At 33.2% G+C, this 21,503-nt stretch overlaps 1 protein-coding gene across 1 annotated transcript; it reads left to right on the top strand.

Annotated features, from left to right (window-relative positions):
* The first annotated feature begins 985 nt into the window (after positions 1-985).
* LOC139877567 (uncharacterized) lies at positions 986-8,044 on the top strand. The gene is made up of 7 exons (XM_071865005.1): positions 986-1,651; positions 3,571-3,620; positions 3,722-3,767; positions 4,396-4,473; positions 6,714-6,806; positions 6,908-6,987; positions 7,699-8,044. Exons 1-7 carry the CDS (start codon positions 1,172-1,174, stop codon positions 7,802-7,804), a joined length of 933 nt encoding a protein of 310 aa, XP_071721106.1. The 5' UTR covers positions 986-1,171; the 3' UTR covers positions 7,805-8,044.
* The last annotated feature ends 13,459 nt before the right edge of the window (positions 8,045-21,503 follow it).

Below are 21,503 nucleotides of genomic sequence, written 5' to 3'. Positions count from 1 at the left end.
ATATAACCATGACGACTATTCATTGTCGAGGAATTATGTGAAACATCCCGCTTTTGTTGTTGTCGTCCCTGTTTATGGAACCAGATGGTACCTAGAGATATAATCAGGAACGTTTTTGACCCATTTGCTTATTGGGTTCGTGAGTAATTGAATAGTGTAACATTGATTGAGTATTACAATAGATGTTTGTTTCAAGCAGTTAAAAAAGAGTATTTTGCATAAACAGATGATCATACATGAAATGGGTCCAATTAACTTATCATAACCTATAGTAAATACAATCCAGGTATTATAGATTTCATCTACATAACGTCTAACTAAATTATTATAATTAGTAGAGTACAATCATAAAAAATTGGTTATGCATCATGTATATATTAGTTAAGTTAGAGCTGTCAATGAGAGGGAGGTGAGTTGGTTATTGTTCAAATTTCAAAGTGATGAACTTTTATATTGGGTCAAACATTTCGGTCAATTGGACCAACCAGGAAAATGTTATAGGCCTATTATGTGAAATCTTAAAAAATTGATCAATTGTTTAACTTCACCTTCTCTGACCACTATAATTGTTACATACTTGTTGTAGTTGATGGTAAAAGGTAAATTTCGGTTAAATGCTTAGTTGTGTATCGATCCGCTGATTATGCCATACATGCTAAAGCGGTTGGTTAGTGGTACCATTAGAGGGATCCATTTCAGCAGATAGACTCCCATACCTATATGACAAAATTTGTCACAACTGTGTTTTCAACAAAAATTGGCATTAAGTTACAATCAGAATAACATGTATATCATCAAACACTTTGAGTACATCTTTTAATATTACATCGATAATCGAAATTTACTTACCTAAACCCGCGAATTCGCCGGTATTAAACTAGTAACGACATGAAATTGACAAGCAAAACGACACCCAGGCCTTTTTGTTCATATATAGTAGGATAATTTTATCATTTTATTTTTATTTTTATAATATAAGGAAAAAAGAATCACAAAAGGTTTATTGAAAAGCCCTGAATTTGAAGCAGCCAAATTTTTTGAAATCAAGAAGCTGCTAAACTCACTCAACCCGATTCCAGTTTTCTTCCTTCCAATCATCAAATTCAATCGAATCATCAAATTCAATCAATATCGAAAGTTTTTTTAAAATTTAGAATCCCTTGTTAACCCCATGTCATCTCCACCACCACAACCGCCACCCACCGCCGCCGACCCACCCGCCACCGCCGATTTCCTAAAATCAGTTTCAAGACAAAGACCCAGAAAAAACATTCACCACCCATCAATTTACCAAACATTTTACAACCCACAACAACAACAACAACCACCCTTCCCACCACCACAACGCCACCAACAACCACCACCATCAAGAAACCATCATCAACAATCACCGGCGCCGGCGGGTGGTGGAATCCCTTACCCCGTTGCTTCTTCCGGTAGGGGTTTGGTACCCAATTCTGATGGGTATCCGCCACGTCATGTTTCCGGTGGGTATCCTTACCACCGGGCTTATGGGTTTCCAAATTCTGATGTTTCTGGTCAAAATTTGACTCAATCGGTCAACACCATGTCAGCACATTTGCAGCAGCAAAGTTTTATGGGTGCTGGTGGTGTGATCCCCACTAGTGGGTCTGTTTCTGCACACCATAAGGTTTAATCCTTCTTCTTGATTTTATTAAATAAATAAATAAATTGTTTAATTATTGTTTAGTTGTATTTATAGGTGTGTGTGTATATAGAAGGGAAGGTCTATGAGTGTACTAGGGTTAATGGGAGTATAGTTTTGGAGATGATAGAAGGGAAGGTGTTTAATTATTTAATTACTTCATGAATAAACGGTTACGGAATAATCCAGTTAGACCGCATACAGTATACACCAGAGTAAAAAATACCTGCGCTTCATGGTAACCGAACAAGGAAAAACCTTATCATCTTTTGGTTTATATTGTAAAAGCGTAAGAGATTAGCGAATAGCGTTTGTGATGTAATTATAGAATACGAAGGTCGTAGTGTCTTTAGATTAGAAATGGTAATCTTCTTTAGTATAAGTTGGAATTCTAGATGAAGAATGGAGCTTGATGAGGCTTTGTTACCCACTTTTGAGAGTGATTATTATTGCCTCTTGAACAATCATATACTTCTTTTATTAAGTTACTTAGGTAATTCTACATTTATTTCGATGATTTGGGCCGTCTCTTAGATTTTAGAGGACGGGAGAAAACATATAAGTGTTAATATTGAGGCGCTAAAGATAAGGGTGCTATAAAATTTCGAAACTCTACCCTCTTCATGTAGCAGAAGTTAACGAAAGATTAAAAAAAATAAAAGTCAATTTTATATTTTATATAGAATTAAAGTAGTAGACTAAATTACGAGAATTTTATCATGCTAAGTTAAATAAATTTGTTATAAATTCGGATGAGTTCATAATGTTAAAATGTTGTGTGTGGGTGAGTGTTTGAGTAAGGTTAATATGAGTTAAAAATGTTAGATTATTAAATAGGCGGAGTCCAAAAGCCTATCTACTTATTTGAAGATCAGCTTATTATGAATGAATTCACTTACACAATGCTTTATTGACGATTGTGACTTTCTGATTTGATCCTAAAAACTGTTTGTTGAGAAAGTTAATATAACAACAAATAGTTAATAGTTAAATCTAATAACTACTGTTGAACAATAACTTGTTTATCTATTTGTAAATATACTAATGACAAAGGTAATATGTATTAAGACACGTACTTAGGTATCTCACACTCATATATCTATGCAAATGCTAACGTTAGCAAAAGCATTAGTGTATCAAATGAATACCAGATATATAGAAAGTAAATTAATGTCGAAGCAAAAGAAGAATATATCGTTTGAGAATCAATGATCATAAACAAAGAAATTTTTAAAGGGAATTATGTTAATGCATGATTTTAAATTTCACAGATTATATTAAATTCCGTATTTCTGAACTTTTCATTAATTGTCAATTAAAACTTTTGCCTATATTAATGGCAAAACCTAGAGTCAATTAGCGGCCGCTTTCGGGTTAATTTCTTCGATTTCTTAAGTTTCTCTGCCATGGATGGTGTTGGAAATGGTAGAGGAGTGGCTAAACGTTTATTTATTGATTTAAATGAAAAACCAGAAGAAGAAAGAGTAGATCCAAATGATCTACCAAAGGTAACGCTCTATGACGATTTAAGTTAACGTTGTGAATTCAAGCATACAAATCGATAGGTGTACTTTTATCTTTAATGTTGGTAACGATCTAAAGTGATTTAAGTTATGTTTTGATTTCGAAGCATACAAAACGAAACATATATGATTGTAATTTTAGTTATAAAGTTGATATGATTAGGGAAACAATAACTAGGTCTAAAGGTGCAACTTATCCTTTTATTATTTTATTATTTTTTTTTATTGTGTGTTCATTTGTGATGCTAGTATGTACCTGTTTGTAAAACTGTTGCGTGTATTTTTTATTTGATTTAAATATATTAGTTTATAGTTTATTCTGTTGGATTAGTCACATGGCGTGTGATGTTCGCTATGACATAATGTTTTTATCAACTGCAGGTTGTTGGTCAGCCTTCAATTGGTGATGATAATAGCCTAAAAAATATCAGGTAATATATTAATATCTTTTTTATTTATTTCGTAGTCATAGTTTTTATCTTTTATTCATTATCGGATGATATTAATGTTTTTTAGATTTATGGTGTTGTAGGGAAAAGAATGGAGATGATTCTTTCGTCATTATTAGAGACAGAAAGGTGAAATTGCCTTCTTTTTGTTTTATAACCACTCATTCTTTTGTTATAAATCCAGCACAATTATTTTCTCACTTGATAAAAAGTGTATAAGTGGTTGTTAATTTTTGAGTTTCCGGCATGATATATAGTCGCTAGTCGCTACAAAGAAGACTTTCTATGCTTTGTTGTTTAATGTAAAAATCGTTAATCCGCGATTAATCGGCTGGAATTTTGTAGGAACTATTAATTGGCGAATTGGGGATTTATTAGATTGGACTTATTATACATTAAAATAATAATAATGAACTTCAAACTTGTATGTGTAAGTATAGAAGAAAACCATGGACATAAACATAAACTTTAACATTGTTGTGTAAAACATAAATATAATTGTTAAGTTTTTTAAAAACTCCAAACTTCTAATCTAATTTCATTGTAAAATGTTGATCAACTTTGACTTTGACCGTCTTTGACTGATCAAATACCGCTTAACCAACTAAATCTGATTTTGCCCAATTGACCTGCCTTGACCAGCTAATTAGAGGATCCTTGGAAAATCTAATTGGTATGCTTTTCAAAAAGGATTAATCGGGACTTTACAACAGTGGCTATAATATTGTTATAAGTTGATTAATCGAGTTGTTTGCAGGTTCAAGTTTCTGAGGGTACTTCCCTTTATGCCCAATGCCGCTCGTGGCTAAAGAATGGTGTTACTGTTGAAAATCAGGTATGTATCTAAAGAATGGCTAGTCTGTAGATGCATTTTTTAATAAGAAACTTATAACACTAAGTAGCTTGAAAATAGGTCAATGCTGTAATAACCTACTGACCACTAATTCAAAGTATCTCTTAAATATAACCAACAACATTTCTATAGACAAATTGCATAATAGTCAACTAGCTCCCATTCGATTTAAAATCACATTCCGTGTGCGTTAATAACTCATGGTTAGCGTGAGGTATAATTATGCAAGCATGCAGTGTGCTCACTTATGCCACAAAAACTTTGGAGCTCTTTTTCTGTTAACAACAAACTTATGATTTAGGTGACGTGGCACATTTAAGTGCTTAGTTTGACCATGTAGAGAAGGGTCATTAGTCGCTATAAGGGTTGACATATATAAACGGGTCAACGGATAAGGTTTTCCCTATTCAGGGTAATGAGATTACCCTGTGAGGGGGGATTTTTACTATGATATACGCAACCTAACTGGGTTAACCCGTGACCATTTCTGACCCATAGCCTCTCTAAGATATGTGTCTAATGAGGTTTGACCCTGAGACTTCGTGAGGATTAAAATTTCACAAATTAGCTCTATTTAATTCTTTTGCTAAGGCGATAATCCACAAGTTTTGGAGCGTTAAAGTTTTTCCTTTTTTTGAATTTGTTGTTTTGTATTCAGCTTTACATGAAGAGAAAGTTTCATTTTGCTTCCTCGAACTCCGTATCTAATGAGCAAATCTGAATTCCATAACTAAAGCTAAAAACTATTACGCGAAGTGATTTCGGGGTCATCTGAAAACTTTCCCATTTAATTAGTTTGTAAAACCGGACAACTTGAATTTCTTGGGTCACATATGTGATGCTTTGTAAAAGGGTGACAAACAGAAATTGAGATTTGAGGCGCTGTGTGTGTCAAACGGAGAAACATTATTGTTAGAGAATAGTCATGGATGTTGACCAAAATTGTATTTGACCAAGTTTTGACCGATTTTCAAGTAATCTGAGTTTTGACCGGTTTTCTGAGTAATCCCGAGTTTTCGCCGAGTTTTGATCAATTTTTCGAGTAATCCTGAGTTTTGGTTGAATTTTGGCCTAATTTTGACCCATTTTTCGAGTAATTCTGAGTTGTGGTCAAGTTTGACCAAGTTTGGCCAAGTTTGATTACTCGACTCGGAGCTCTCCAAAAACTTTGCTGGAACCCTTTACCCCCTGCAACCATATTCCTGTTCACAAACCCACTGTTATTATCCCTGATTAAAAACCCGTTTCTCATTTCTTGCTACTGTGCCTTGCCACTGTTATTATCCCTGGTCTAGATTTTAAGATGATTTTTCTGGATTAGTTGCTACCAGTGCCATTGCAACATATTCACTGGGAACAAAGGCCGTATCCGATCTTGATAATATAACTAATCCCATAAACCTGTCAGAGCTGCAAAAGATTATAGTTAAATCTTCCATCCATTCTCTAAGTTTTATTATTTCCGGACTATGATTAGCAAAATTAACAAACATTATAATTTTCGTGCAATCTTTTGTCGTACACACCTAATGCAACTGCGTCCTCTTAATACTCATTTGATGGCTCTCTTGCTTTTAGTCTGCATCCTGCCAATTTCCACCTTTTGCTTTCATCTCCGACTCAGCTTGACTTTGACCTGACTTTTTAGCAGTACATTTTGGCGTTTTTGGGCGAAACGGAACGGGCTAGTCCCAAACCGAAACGTCGGCGGACTCAACCAACTTTTACAACAATGCTAAAACTCAACAATTCAAAATCATTCTAGTATTAATTGATAATTGCCATTTTTTTGGCTAACTTTATTTAAGATTGTTTGAAACCATCAGAAGGGATCATTCTGTTTCTGAGTCATATACATATACATATACAATATACAATATCATTATATGGCTGAGATTTATATAATGGACAACCCAACTATTACCATTATATGCAACAAAATAATAATTATTAGTTAGTTATTTACTGGGATATATAAAAATATATGGTTAGGTTATGGTTATTAGTTGACTATGCTTAATTTACTTCTTCCAAGTAAATATGTTGCATATTCTAATCATCAATGACTTCATTTAATCTATTATTATAATTATAAATTATTACTCCGTATAAATTAAAAACAGGTTTTCTTTCATGATGATGATGTTCATCAAGAAATGAATTATGTGGTTCTGCATCGTTTGTTTATAACAATACAAGTTAACTTGATGTTTTATTGACAGCCACAATATGCGGATTGTGTTAAGTCTCTTCCAAAGCCATTGCCTGCATCCATGGTAGAACCAATTAAGGAGGACGACACAGAGATAGACGAGGTATATTTATGTCTCTATATATATCTATATGCATGTACACATAGGCCATGTTTTTCCATTGTTGCTTAGAAATAATAATCTTGACTGTATTTTGTTTCCAGAGAACCGAAGACGTTGAAAATATGTCTGCAAAGGAGCTGTTGCAGCTACATGTTAATCATGCAAAGAAGGTTCGAATGAGGTATGTTCTCTTAAAATTTCCCTTCCTATTATAAGTATCATGTTTGTTGACTTCCGAAAATTTTCCGTCCCATTATATCTTAAGTTTAACAACGTATAAAGCATTTCAAGTTTTATCTTAATGTTGAATTTAAGTATCTAATTACTATATTTCCCATATCTTTAACCATGGAAAATAAGAACAAAATAAACCATCGATAAGACACGCCCTTCTTATTATTCTTGATTTTCTTTTGGTCGACGTTACTAATTGATAATTAAGCTATAAAACATGTTATATCATTATTAAGCTGGACTCAATGATAAAATTAATGGATATTGTAAATAATAAAATGTGCGCCAACAACTAATTAAGGTTACAAAAGTCACTAATCGGGGACTAGTCAGTTGGGAGACTAATCAGCCATTGAAAAACTTAGACTTTGAGTGGAAAAATTCGGCTTTGACCACTTTTTGACTTATTTAATCTGTAGACGGGTGTTGACGACCATTGACCAGCGACTTTGACCGGCTTGGACCTAGTCTAGTTACCAAGTTCCGCTAGTTGGGGATTAGTCAACCTAGTCGGCTGACCTATACAACCAAGCATTCACCCCTGCTCCTATACGCGGGCACACAGCTAATCTATTGTAAAATGTCAAAAATATGGACTGTAAACTCCTAAAATTAAAATACTAAAACACTTATTTTGATATTTATTGTTTCTTTGTAGACTGAAAAACCAAAGACTACAAAAGATTGAAAGGTACAAAGAGCGTCTAGCCCTTCTCATACCCCCGGTGGCGGACCAACAGCCAAAAAACGACCCGAGTTCTTGAAGCTGAGCAACATTTATATTTTAGTGATTTATGAAACAATTTAAAATATTAAACACACATGTGGATCTCATTAGACATTCAGAGTTTATGATGATTGCTGGGATGTTTACTTAAATCCAAGGCTTTAACGATTTAAAGAGTTACTATTAGAACTTGTTATTTTAAAACAAGTACTTCTTTTATACTTACTATATGTAAGGTTTACTGAAATTTGTTCAGTTTAAAGAATTCTATAATCTTTAGAACGTTATTATAAGAGTATCATTCCTAATATTATCCTTGTTATCGAGGTAAATGTTTACGTAACAACCATGAAGTACCCATATAATATTTCTTCCGTTTCAAAATTGTTGTCCCGCTTTAACTTTTTATGTCATTTTTTATAACTGTGACACTAAATATTGTTTTTTGTGTTATATAATATTGTGACACTAACTATTTTTGTTTATGTTATATAATATTTGATGTATATCAACGAAAACAAATTTTAAAAATGAATTTATTCAACTAATTTCGTCAAATATTATATAAAACAAGTGAAAATAGTAAAGTAATTTTTTTTTTTTGGGAAATGCTAATGACAACCCTAAAGGTTGTCATTAAGAGATTTGTACATGCATCTTTTGATTGTACATATTTAATAACCACCTAGTTCTATAGAAAAAACTATCTCTAACTTACAAATGTACCACTACTTTTGCATTAAAAAACTTGTTAACGGGATAGTTACTTTGGGGCAGATGACACAAAAAATGCTTCATTTGTTGACACTTAAATTATATTTCACGCCTTAAAATGCGAGTAATTTGAAATGTTTTTGATATCCATAAGTGTCACAAACTTTTTAGCACTTATTTTGTAGTGAATGGTAACCGAATAAAAACTGATTAAACTACACTCATTTGAGTATTTGACCTTCTTGAGTAGGAAAAGTTGTCGACTGAAAACTTATCATCGTACAAATTTAGTTTGACAAAGTAAGATAACTGGAGTTGCATATTCAAGTTCGATATAGGCAAAGGGATGTAATAATGTATCAATTTTAATAAATTTTATATAATATCATATTCAAGTTCGATACACGCTTAGTTTAAAAGGGCTGTGATAGGTTATACTAACAACTTGTTAGTGTATAATATGCTATACTTTCTCTTGGTCTAGGAAACCTTGACATTTGTTATATTTATTTGTCTCTATATAAGTGCCCGAATACTGTCATTAATAATTTTGAAAGCTTGCGTGCGAGTTTCTTTTGGGGAGTACGACCGACTTCAAGAAAATGCATTGAATCCGTGGGGAGTAAGTTTTGCCATTGAGGGATAATGAAGGATTAGGAGTTGGTAGCCTTCGAGCCTTTAACCAAGCTTTACTTCTAAAATGGATATGGCGCACCAAGATGCAACCAAGTTCGTTTTGGGCTTCTATTATTTTTTCCATTTATGGTTCGAATGCGGAGTCAGATGAAGAAGGTAAATATTTTGGTTCTTCTATATGGTCAACTATCATTTGAAAAGGCAAAAATAGTAATATTATCCTTCCTAATTCGCTTAGGGTCAAGGCGGGAAACAGTTCATCAGTTCGACTTTGGTTAGACAATTGGTAACGGTTCATCAGTTTGATTTTGGCTGACGTTTACAACTAACCATTCGTCCATACGTTGCGGCACACAGCTAATCTATTGTAAAATGTCAAAAATAGCAAACCCGTTTAAAAGTAAAATACGAACACTTATTTTGATATTTATCATTTCTTTGTAGATTGAAAAACCAAAGGCTACAAAAGATCGAAAGGTACAAAGAGCGTCGAACCCTTCTCATACCCCCAGTGGCGGATCAACAGCCAAAAAACGACCCGAGTTCTTGAAGCTGAGTAACATTTATATTTTAGTAATTAATGAAACAATTTAAAATATTAAGCACACATGTGGATATCGTTAGACATTCAGTGTTTATGATGATTGCTAGGATTGTTTACTTAAATCCAAGGCTTTAATGATCTAAAGAGTTATTAGAACTTGTTATTTTAAAACAAGTACTCTTATTATATTTACTATATATAAGTTTTATTGAAAATTGTTTTCACTTTAAAAAATTCTATATGTGGTGATTTAGTGGTAGATAAGAACTTTAGTGAACTAGTTACTACTAATATTACAATAAGAAAGGAGTAAGAAATCTTTTATTGAATAATGGTGTACACCTATCCTTACAATTCAATGGATATTTATACAGTAATACATAAATTAAATGTACATTTATTCGTTTCATTTATAGATGTTAGGTGAAATAGTAAACTATAGAAAATTGATCATTCAACTTGACTTTATCACAACACTCCCTCTTAGATGACGAATTTTATTAGAGAACAACTAATATTTTCTCGTTAAAAATCTTGCTGAAGAAAACCGAGTGAAAAATTTAGCTGAGAGAAAAAGAGTGTAGTATATCGTTGACTCCCCCCTCAATTAGTCATCGTTGAGCTATTACATCTTTTGAACATGTTTTCTGAAAAAAGAAGTTGTGAGTGCTTTGGTGAAAAGATAAGTAAAGTTGTTGCTAGAATGAACATATCTCATTTCAATCTCATTGTTTTTAGTGAGATCTTGAGTATATGAGAAGAATCTAAGAGGTATATGTTTTGTTCGATCACTTTTGATATACCCTTCCTTCATCTGTGTTATGCAAGCTGCATTCCTCTTTTAACTTCTGGACGCTAGCATTTGAAATAAGTCATCCTGCTTACCACTTCTCGTTGACATATGTAGTCTTGTGACTTATGCTCATGTCCTTGTCTATTGGTAAGCGTGATACCTTCGTAGTCAAATGTCTTCGACAAAGATAGCTCCATATAACGGATATGGTATATTATTAATTCAGAAGATCAAGATGGCAATTCGGTGTATTCTCCTTTTGTCTCCTGGATGGTAGTGTTTGAAATGAAAACATCCCGCTCTCACTTTCTCTTTGACATATGTAGTCTCATGACTTCTATTCATGTCTTCGTTCATTGGTAAACGTGATACCTTCGTGATTTACCTTTGTTTAACTGCTAGGAAACGAGGTACACTATCGATTTCATTCATCTTACATCAACTAGTAGCTAACACAATTACTTTCGCGTAAAAACTTAAATGTTGACTTTAAAATCTATAAAAAGATACAAAATATTTTTAACGAACTCGTTTAAGAAGTATGTAACCCCTTCTAGTTCTTACAAAAGATACACAAAGGAGATATGTAGAGGATATTGAGTTTTTTAGCATCGCGCTTCTATCATAATGTACTTTCAAGTTTTATTGACGTCCAAGTCCGACATATAAAAAATTTCATTAAAATTTTAAATGTAGCTTTGGAGTGCTAGGTTATTTGGCTATAGATAAGTGATATTGCTACTTTTTTTTTGAAAGGCAAGTTGTTGGCATCGAATACTCTCATTTGCCACGCACGCACGAGCTTTTCGGCAGGAAACCCGAACCGCATTACAGGGATCCGAACCTTATACCATCCCACGGGGCAGGCGGTCGGACATGAGTCCTGAATACGGGACGCTAAAACCTTCCCCGAGGCAATTCGACTTTCAGGAAATAAATCCCACGAATATTTTTAAGGGGAGGGACTCGAACTTGAAACCTCCCCTCTTCCATCCCAATGCACAAGTGCAAAGGGGTGAACCACTGAATTACAATTGTTAAGTGGATTTCGAGCAACTTAAGTAGATTACTAACCATGCATGCGAAAAGGTTACACGCATAGATTTGACGCATTCTTCAAATACATAAACTATGACGCCGGTATCCTTTTCTAGTGTTTGCGACTTGGTCTTCATGCTCAAACTTGATTAGATCATTAAATGCTCTGACTATTCAACACTACGGGTGAACGTGGAGCGGGTTGTGCGGTTATGGGCCAAAACCACACCAATAACCATTATTGCGGTTAATTAAAATCTTTTAAGCATTCGGTTCGGTTAAAAGTGGTTTGGTTAATTTATTTAAATTGGTTAACAATCAATTATAAAACGGTTAATTTGGTAACCATTTATTAGAAAAAAATCAATTTAATAAATTTGTGCATATATTACAAGAAATGACATTTTAATATAACAATAAGTCATTGTCTAATATTTCTAATCGAATATAAAAGTATATCATTGTCAATTTTACACTCTATATTAATGTGAAAAATCATTAATTACTAGACAAAGCATAAGTTCACGTAAAGTTCTTAAAATGTAGAATTTCCTTCGAATTTTCTTTTTCATCCACCCAAACGTAAAAGTCAAAATAATGTTACATCAACAAGGTTTACTGTTTTATCATCTTAACAATTTTCCATAACAACGACCATAAACAATAATATAAAATACTAAATAATGCGGGTCCGATAATACTAAAAAGTGCGGGTGCGGTAAGTCACTGCGGGACTTATTATTTTCATAACCGACCCACAAAATTCGGTTAATTCAAAAGTGTTAACCAAGCCCGCGGTTATTCATTTGGTCCGGTTAATTCGGTGTGATTTTGTCGCTTAATATGATTACGGCTGTTAATGCGATTTTATGCTCACCCCTATTCAAACACCACTAATTATTATTTTTTGAGAGAACTCCACCCAAACTTTAAAATCTAGTCTACGTAAAATACTCATAAAGGGGATAACAATTGTGCGTGTTATCCCAATTTGTAATTTTATTAGGTATTGCTATAGACATTTCCCCCCAAAAAAGTTACAGTTTACTAACACTATTAGAAAAGAGTTCCATCATTGGAGATTTTCTTTCTATGAAGTGACCATACAACTTGAATTATTTCAACATAATGACATAATGGAACCATTATATTCATCCAAAGTGCAATCATAGCAATACAACACCACTACTAGAAAAACGACATTTGGACACAACACATTTTCGGACGACAAATATTGTCCCGAAAAAGTCGCTATATGATAAAAAAAAAACTGCTTTTCTGTCAAGCTTTTTCTGAAATGTTGACCGAACATTTTCGGACGACACACATGTCATCCCAGAAATATATATATATATATATATATATATATATATATATTACTTTTTGTTGTAGAATTTCTTTGACATGAGTCCGTGGCTAGACGGTAAGTAATGAGAAATAAAGTATGGGCCTGGATAGAGCATGTATTCGGGGATAGATGAAAAAACGCAAAAAGTGAAACGATGGGTACACTGATCCTACTAACCTTCGTGACCGATCACCACCGAAAGTTGAACCGGAGCTATGGAATCCATTTGTTGACTTGATGCTTTCACAAAAATACCGGGATCGTTGTGCGATCAATGCACAAAACAGATCTAAAGTCAGATACCACAGTTAGCATGGTAACAAATCTATTGTTAGCCGTCTGGTAAATTACTTAAACATCGTTGTTATTGATGTTGTATATAATTGATAAAATGTTAGAAAACAAGTGATTTGATTTATATACATTTAAATTATTTTATTTTGTGTTTGCAGAGCGAAGAAAATCCAAAGATCAGTCCTATAAAAAATTACAAGATTATGCACAAACACAAGACAACTAAACAGTGGTGTAATGATTAACCAAAAGCGAACTACGTAAGTAATAAAAATTTTTACAGTCAAAAGTGTACCAGGTACTTATAAATATAAGTATAAGTCAAATGAATTCAATTTGGGTCAACTGAATTCAAAAATGTGACCAAATAGGAGCTAATATATATATATATATATATATATATATATATATATATATATATATATATATATATATATATATATATATATATATATATATATATATATATGTGTGTGTGTGTGTGTGTGTGTTTGTCTTTGTGTGTAATGATATGATAGTAACTAGTTGTGGAGCTATCGCTTCGCGCCGGAGGCTCCGTTTTGAATGCGAGTTAAAAAAAAAAGGTCTTGATCTATTTTGTAAAATTTTTTTTTTTCGACATCTAACATTGAAAGGTTGTTCCTTTTGTGAAAGTTGCTTCTTTTAGCGTTCCTTTTTTTTAAGTTAGTTGATCTATTTTGTAAAAAAGAATGTTTTTCGACATCTTTTGGTAGCATTGAAGGGTTGTTCCTTTTATGAAAGTTGCCTCTTTTAGTGTTGAGGAAGGAAAAAAAGGTAGTTGAATTTTTTGTAAAAAAGAAGTTTTTTCGACATTTTTTGGTAACATTGAAGGATTAGTTCTTTTACGAAAGTTGCTTCTTTTATCATTGTAGACAAAAAAAAAGGTGAAATGACGAAAATACCCCTAATTACTATTGATGAATAATGCTACAGGGTTTTGTCTTTTAGATAGTATATATTAATATTAATATTTTCTAACTTTGTAGAAACGTATGAAGCAAATGAAAAAAGATGAACCGAAAAAAGATGAATAAGAAATAATGTTGGAAGTTTTGGATCCATGAAGGGGCCACGAGCATGGAGTGGGAAGAAAGTTACCATTATCGGCTACTAATTTTGCATCTACATGCTCTACGGGTCGGAGTAGACAACCACCAAACCCAACACCCATAGCAAGTGAAATAGCCGAACTCTTTGCTTGAAATAATTTAGACGTCCTCCCAATTTGCCACGTGCGTGGAAGATCAATACCAATACTTCAGGTAGTTCCACTTCCAATACTCCAACTAACGAAAATGCTAGCGAAAACAATGAGGAAGATCAGTACCAATACTCCTGGTAATTTGTTGGACTTGTTTGAAGACAATCTTATTTTAAACTATCTTTTGGTTGTGTTGGAAAACAATTATTCGATTTAGTAGTTTGTTAGATTATTAATGTTTGAATAATTATTGTAATTGTGGTGTTAAGACTTTTATTTAATGTTATTGTGGCATTTTGTGAAATATATCGCATTTTTACAGCACAAGGTTTTGATATCTGAAATGTGCCGTTATTACGGCTGAAAAATTACAGAAACAAATTTGGTAAAAAACAGCAGTGACTTTTCTGGACGACAGGTCGTCCGGAAAGGTGTTGTCCGAAAGAATACCAGAATAATACAAATATTAATAATAATTAATATTATTTTATTATTATTTATTTTCGGACGATATATCGTCCGGAAAAGCTCGTCGGGTAATGTATTTTAGATTCTTTTTAATTAAACACTAATATTTTAATTTTTTTCCCTGGACGATATGTCGTTTCCACAAGTCGTCCGGAAAGGTCGTCCACCATCATCAGACGAGAAAGTTAATTTGGGCCCCTCGATCGTCCTGAAAAAACCAAAACTAGTCCGGAAAAACATTCTTAGACGACGCTTTTCGGACGACATCTGGGGACGATAGGTTGTCCGGAATACCTGTAGTGACCCGAACTTTTCCATGATTATATATTATATGAGGTCTATATTTACATGATTAAATGTTTCCAACATGTTAAGCAATCAAACTTGTTAAGACTTGATTAATTGAAATGAGTTTATGTAGACAATTGACCACCCAGTTCGCCTGATGATTCACGAACGTCATAACTTGTGATAATTATATAATCGTTTTTTTATGATGTAAGTTTTTATTTTTTATATATATAAGAAGAAATACAATTAAATCAAAGATGTACAAGTAAAGCACTATTTGCTACAGTAAAACACTATTTGCTACAGTAAATTTTCGCTTTGCTACAGTAAAATACTTTTTGCTGCAGTAAAATACTATTTGCTACAGTAGCACTATTTACTACAGTAAGTACTATTTACTGCAGTAAATACTATTTACTCGTATTCAATCCGTATTCATACTCGTACAATACCCAGCTTATAGACGTATATACTATTGATATATACACTCAATGATCAGCTCCTTAGCAGCCTTAATGAGTCATCAAACATGTGGGAACCATTATTTGGCAACTAGCATGAATGATTACACTAAAAATCAAACTAATGGAGCCTATATACACATGCATACATTCACGTGAATGATGAACACACACACACACACACACACACACACATTTTCAATCAACTTCCATGCATCAAACTCATCTCTCTCAAGTTCTCTCTTGATGTTCTAAGTGTTCTTCATCATCTTCATCAAAATCTACATCAATCTAGCTCATAAATCCATACATAAATCAACTTACAAAACAACTACTCAAGAAAACTTCAAGAACACTTTCGAGTTTGCAAGTCTACTTCCAAGCTTTCTAATCCATTCCAATCAATCATCTAAGATCAAGAAACCTTTGTTATTTACAGTAGGTTATCTTTCTTATTCAATGTAGTATTCATATTCAAACTTTGATTCGATTTCTATAACTATAACTATCTTAATTCGAGTAGTAATCTTACTTGAAATTATTTTCGTGTCATGATTCTACTTTAAGAACTTCCAAGCCATCAAAGATCCATTCAAGCTCAAGATTGTTTCTTTTCATTTCCAGTAGGTCTACCTACTATACTTGAGGTAGTGATGATATTCATAACATTATTCAATTCATATATATATATATATATATATATATATATATATATATATATATATATATATATATATATATATATATATATATATATAACTATCTTATTCGAAGATTATAACATGTAATCACTAGGACATAGTTTAGTGAATTCTAAACTTGTTCGCAAACAAAGTTAATCCTTCTAACTTAACTTTTAAAATCAACAAAACACATGTTCTATATCTATATGATATGCTAACTTAATGATTTAAAACTTGAAAACATGATGAACACCGTAAAACCGGACATACGCCGTCGTAGAAAAACCGGGGGCTGTTTTGGGTTTGATAATTTAAAACTATGATAAACTTTGATTTGAAAGTTGTTCTTCTGGGAAAATTATATTTCTTATGAACATGAAACTATATCTTAAAGTCATGGTTAAACTCAAAGTGGAAGTATGTTTTTCAAAATGGTCATCAAGATGTCGTTCTTTCGACTGAAATGACTACCACTTACAAAAATGACTTGTAACCTGTAACTCCAACTATAAACTATCACGTTTTCTATTTAGTTTCATAAACTTAAGTTCGATACGAAACCATAGCACTTTGATTCACTCAAAACGGATTTAAAACGAAGAAATGATGGGTAAAACAAAATTGGATATTTTTGCTTGTTTTAGCTACGTGAAATTTTGTAACAAATCTATACTAACCATAACTTAACTAACTTATATTGTATTACATGTATTCTAACATATATTATGTAATCTTGATAGACCATAGACACGTATACAATGTTTTGACATATCATATCGACGTCATCTATATATATTATTTGGAATAACCATGGACACTCTATATGCGGTAATGCTCGAGTTAGCTATACAGGGTTGAGGTTGATTCTAAAATAATATATATACCTTGAGTTGTGATCGAGTCTGAGACTTGTATACACTGGGTCTTGGATTGATTCGAGATAATATATTGATTTATTCATGTACTACTAACTGTGGACTACTAATTGTGGACTACTAACGTTGAACTGCTAACTTAACAACTTAAATCGACAACACGTAATAAAAATGTTGTGAATATATTTCGATCATGCTTTGATATATATATATATATATATATATATATATATATATATATATATATATATATATATATATATATATATATATATATATATATATATATATATATATATATATATATATATATATATATATATATATATTTGTTATAGGTTCGTGAATCAACCTGTGGCCAAGTCTAATTCGCAAAGAATTGGTAATCTGTGAAAGTGAGTTATAGTCCCATTTTTACTATCTAATATTTTTGGGATGAGAATACATGCAGTTTTATAAATGTTTTACAAAATAAACACAAGTACTTGAAACTACATTCTATGTTAGATTATCGAAATCGAATATCGCCCTTTTTAGCTTGGTAACCTAAGAATTAGGGAACAGTACCCTTAATTGACGCGAATCCTAAAGATAGATCTATGGGCCTAACAAACCCCATCTGAGGTACGGATGCTTTAGTACTTCGATTTATTATTATACAGATGAGAGGATTCTGTTTTGGGGATATTCTATTGTGATGACCCGAAAATTTTTGACTTATTTAAACCAATTCTCTATACGATTTATTATTTTAACACGCTAAACAAAGTCTGTTAGATTGAGTCTCAAAATTTTAGAACTGTTTCATATATACAATTACCTTTGATTACTCTCGACGATTCATGAACAATTATATGTATGTATATATATATGTACAAGTAAAAATGACTTTCCTACAGTAAAACCCTATTTGCTACAGTAAAACACTATTTGCTACAGTAAAACACTATTTGCTACAGTGAAACCGTATTTTGCTACAGTGCTACAGTGAAAAACGACTTTGCTACAGTGATTTGCTACAGTAAACACTATTTGCTACAGTAAACACTATTTGCTACAGTAAATACTATTTGTTGCTGTAAAACACTATGAGCCTAGGTCTGCTGGTTCTGAGAGATCACAAGCTGGTACTGATTCTACTGATATTGATCAGCAACCTTCTGTTGCTGCTTACTCATCTGAACCAGCTGATGATCAAGATGCTGTGTGTTCTACAACCAGCTATTTGATGAACCAGCATCCGATTGAGCAGATTATTTGCTACAGTAAAACACTATTTGCTACAGTAACACTATTTGATGTCGACAAACTACCAAACAAAAACAGAAAAGGCGGCCATGCGATCGCATGGCAAAAACACTGAAAACTCATGCGATCGCATGAGCTACAGTAAACGGAAAAGTAATATAAATACGCCTGTTTTGCTCGACGAATTATCACATATTTTTTTTCTTCAGTAATAAAAATTTATATTTAAATTATAATTATAATTTTAAATTTAAGTTTAATAATAATAAAGTATATTCGAGGGTGTTTTAATTCGGGTTTTAAACCACTTTAAGCTAAGGAAATATTGGGTATTGTTCGGGGTATTGTTCTTGAATCCAAGGCCAACCATACAGTCGTCTACCATCATTACGTCTACGCAATTTGCCTACAATATTGAGTCTCAATATTGAACTGTGAGTTTATAGTCTCCCTTTTTAAATACTTTAAATATTTTTGGGCTGAGAATATATGCAATTTATTTTAAACGCGATAAGACACAAGTACATACTAAATTCTACACTGAGTTAAACCGAAAATCCCTTAGCTTTGGTAACTAGTAGCTGCCAGTACATAGGATATGGACTGGTGGGCGCGAATAATTGTATATGGATCCATAGGGCTTGACATCCCCGTCCGAGCTAGAGCACTAGCCTTTTAACGGACGTATGTTATTTGAGTTTAAGACACGTTGGTTTGCGTGTATTAAAACGAATGGGGTAATTATCACTATAGCGTTAAGTTTAGTTACCAGGGTGCTCTGTTACGTAGAATCTATTGATAAACTTTTGATGAAATCTTGTGGTCTATCTTTATATATGTTTATGACTCGAGCAATTAAACCTATAACTCACCAACATTCGTGTTGACTTTTTAGCATGTTTTATTCTCAGGTCCTTAGAATGCTTCCGCTGTGATGTGCTTGTTGCCTGCATGGAGTCTCTCATGCTTTGTACAAAGTTTATTGCATTCAAAATAAAACTGCGTTGTGTAATAAATAATTGGACTGTGATGTCAACCTGTAAATTAAAGACTTATGTATTTCGGGGTTTTGCTTATACCTAAGCACTCGCCCACATGTTTATAACTTTCTATGTTTAGAAAGTTACTTATTTTAATGAATGCAATATTTTATCAAAACGTATCATATAGAGGTCAAAACCTCACTGTGGAATCAATGATTAATGTGCCGCGTCAATAGCGATTTTGACGGGTCGTTACAGTTGGTATCCGAGCTTGAGGTCATAGGGAACCAGAAATTACATTATTGTGTTTAACTGGTAATTGTTAGGATGCATTAGTGAGTCTGGACTATGACCATATCTGTTTTTCCTGATTTTTGCTTATTATTTGGTCAAAAACATTATATGTGATATATTTATATGCTAACGTAATTGTTGTTTCAATTATGTGATAGATGACTTCTTCTAATCCTATCATTTTGTACGACTCGGAATCGGACACTGAATCTATTCTATCCACAACTGAAAAGGGCGTTCCAATACCTATTAAAGAAGAAATTGTGTTAGCCGGGGAATCTCAACTCCCGGTAAACCCAGAGGAGGTTCCAGCTCCACCCAGCTTTAGTTTTCCGGAGCCACAATATCGTTGGCATGGACCCATGATCCCTGGAGTAAAAGAGGATCGTCCATTTCTAAACAAATATGGACATTGGTCCAGATATACCGCCGACGGGCGGGTTGTGCCGATTACGCCTGGCAGATTTCGGTTCATGACCACCGGTACATATTCTTGCAGTTCGTCATCATATTCTCCTACACATGACTCAGACAGTTCGTCATCAGACGAGATCAGTAAGGAGGAGGATTTCGCTAATGAAATAAAAGAGATCACTAAGGAGAAATTCCAACTTGCTATAGATAATAAAAACAACCACAATAATAAAATGTCCTTAATTATTAAAAAAGAACAGGACCATTCGATCCGTAACCACCCTTATTGTATTAAACCCACTGAGGCAACGGGTACCTCAAAACCCCAACTAAAAATAAAATACACTGCCAGAATGTCTGTCGGACCATGTGCACACAAACAATTGGCAGAGAGAACCAAATGGGAAGAAGTTTCTGATAGTTCTGAATGAACGACCTCGCAACCATAAATCTTCCATGCGCTATTTTATTGCTTATGTGTGCTACTCTATCTTGTTATATAAAATAAGCATATGTAAAATATCAGTATTGTATGGTATTGTATTATTTTGGTTTATTAATAATAAATGCATGGAATGATTATTTGTATTATTACTACTTCTTATTATTATTATTATTACATAATAATGTAGTAACTCGCTATAATTTTTTATAGTGGAATATTATTAGGATTTTAGTAGTTAATTCCTTGTACTAGCTATTATGTATGAACTTAACGGGTAGGTAATACCCTAGAAATAATTATAAAATGCTAATAAGAAGAAAATGCTTTTATAATAATTGGTTCATATTATTAATATGCTACGATTAACTATTGACAACTCATTTTACCTATAATATTCTATATGATTAAATTATATCTGTTGTGTTTATTGAAGAAACATGTCTCAAATGTCGGATGCTGAGTTTGAGCAACTAGTCGAGAAACGTGTGAATGAAAGAATTGCTGCAACCGAAGCAGCAAAAGCAACAGCCGAAGCAGCAGCCAAAGCAGCAGCCGTAAACACAAACTCACGAAACGGATGCTCATACAAAACTTTTCAAGGATGCAAACCACAGACGTTTAGTGGAACCGAGGGACCAGTCGGTCTAACCCGATGGTTTGAAAAGATGGAGTCCGTTTTCAAAATCAGTAATTGTGCGAACGGAGACAAGTCAAAGTATGCTTCGTGCACGTTGCAAGATGGTGCACTTACTTGGTGGAACAATTATGCTAAAGCAGAAGGAATAGATACGGCATATGATATCTCTTGGGAAGAACTGAAAAAGATGCTAATCGAGGAGTACTGTCCTCGAAACGAGATCAGAAAAATGGAATCTGAGTTACGTAATCTGAAGGTTATCGGCGCGAATCTCAATAACTATGAAAAGCGTTTCATGGAACTAGCCTTGTTGTGTCCCGAATTGGTGCCAAACGAGAAACGAAAGAT

This window comes from Rutidosis leptorrhynchoides, chromosome 11, assembly GCF_046630445.1.
Source record: "Rutidosis leptorrhynchoides isolate AG116_Rl617_1_P2 chromosome 11, CSIRO_AGI_Rlap_v1, whole genome shotgun sequence".
NCBI classification, from domain to species: Eukaryota; Viridiplantae; Streptophyta; class Magnoliopsida; order Asterales; family Asteraceae; genus Rutidosis; species Rutidosis leptorrhynchoides.
The sequence above is the reverse complement of the archived record's forward strand: the minus strand, read 5'-3'. Positions and strand labels throughout refer to the sequence as shown.

Coding starts and splice junctions, on each gene's coding strand:
- LOC139877567 (XM_071865005.1), top strand. CDS start 1,172: ATGTCATCTCCACCACCACAACCGCCACCCACCGCCGCCGACCCACCC. Junction 6,807..6,907: donor ACGACACAGAGATAGACGAG/GTATATTTATGT, acceptor TTTTGTTTCCAG/AGAACCGAAGACGTTGAAAA. Junction 6,988..7,698: donor GCAAAGAAGGTTCGAATGAG/GTATGTTCTCTT, acceptor GTTTCTTTGTAG/ACTGAAAAACCAAAGACTAC.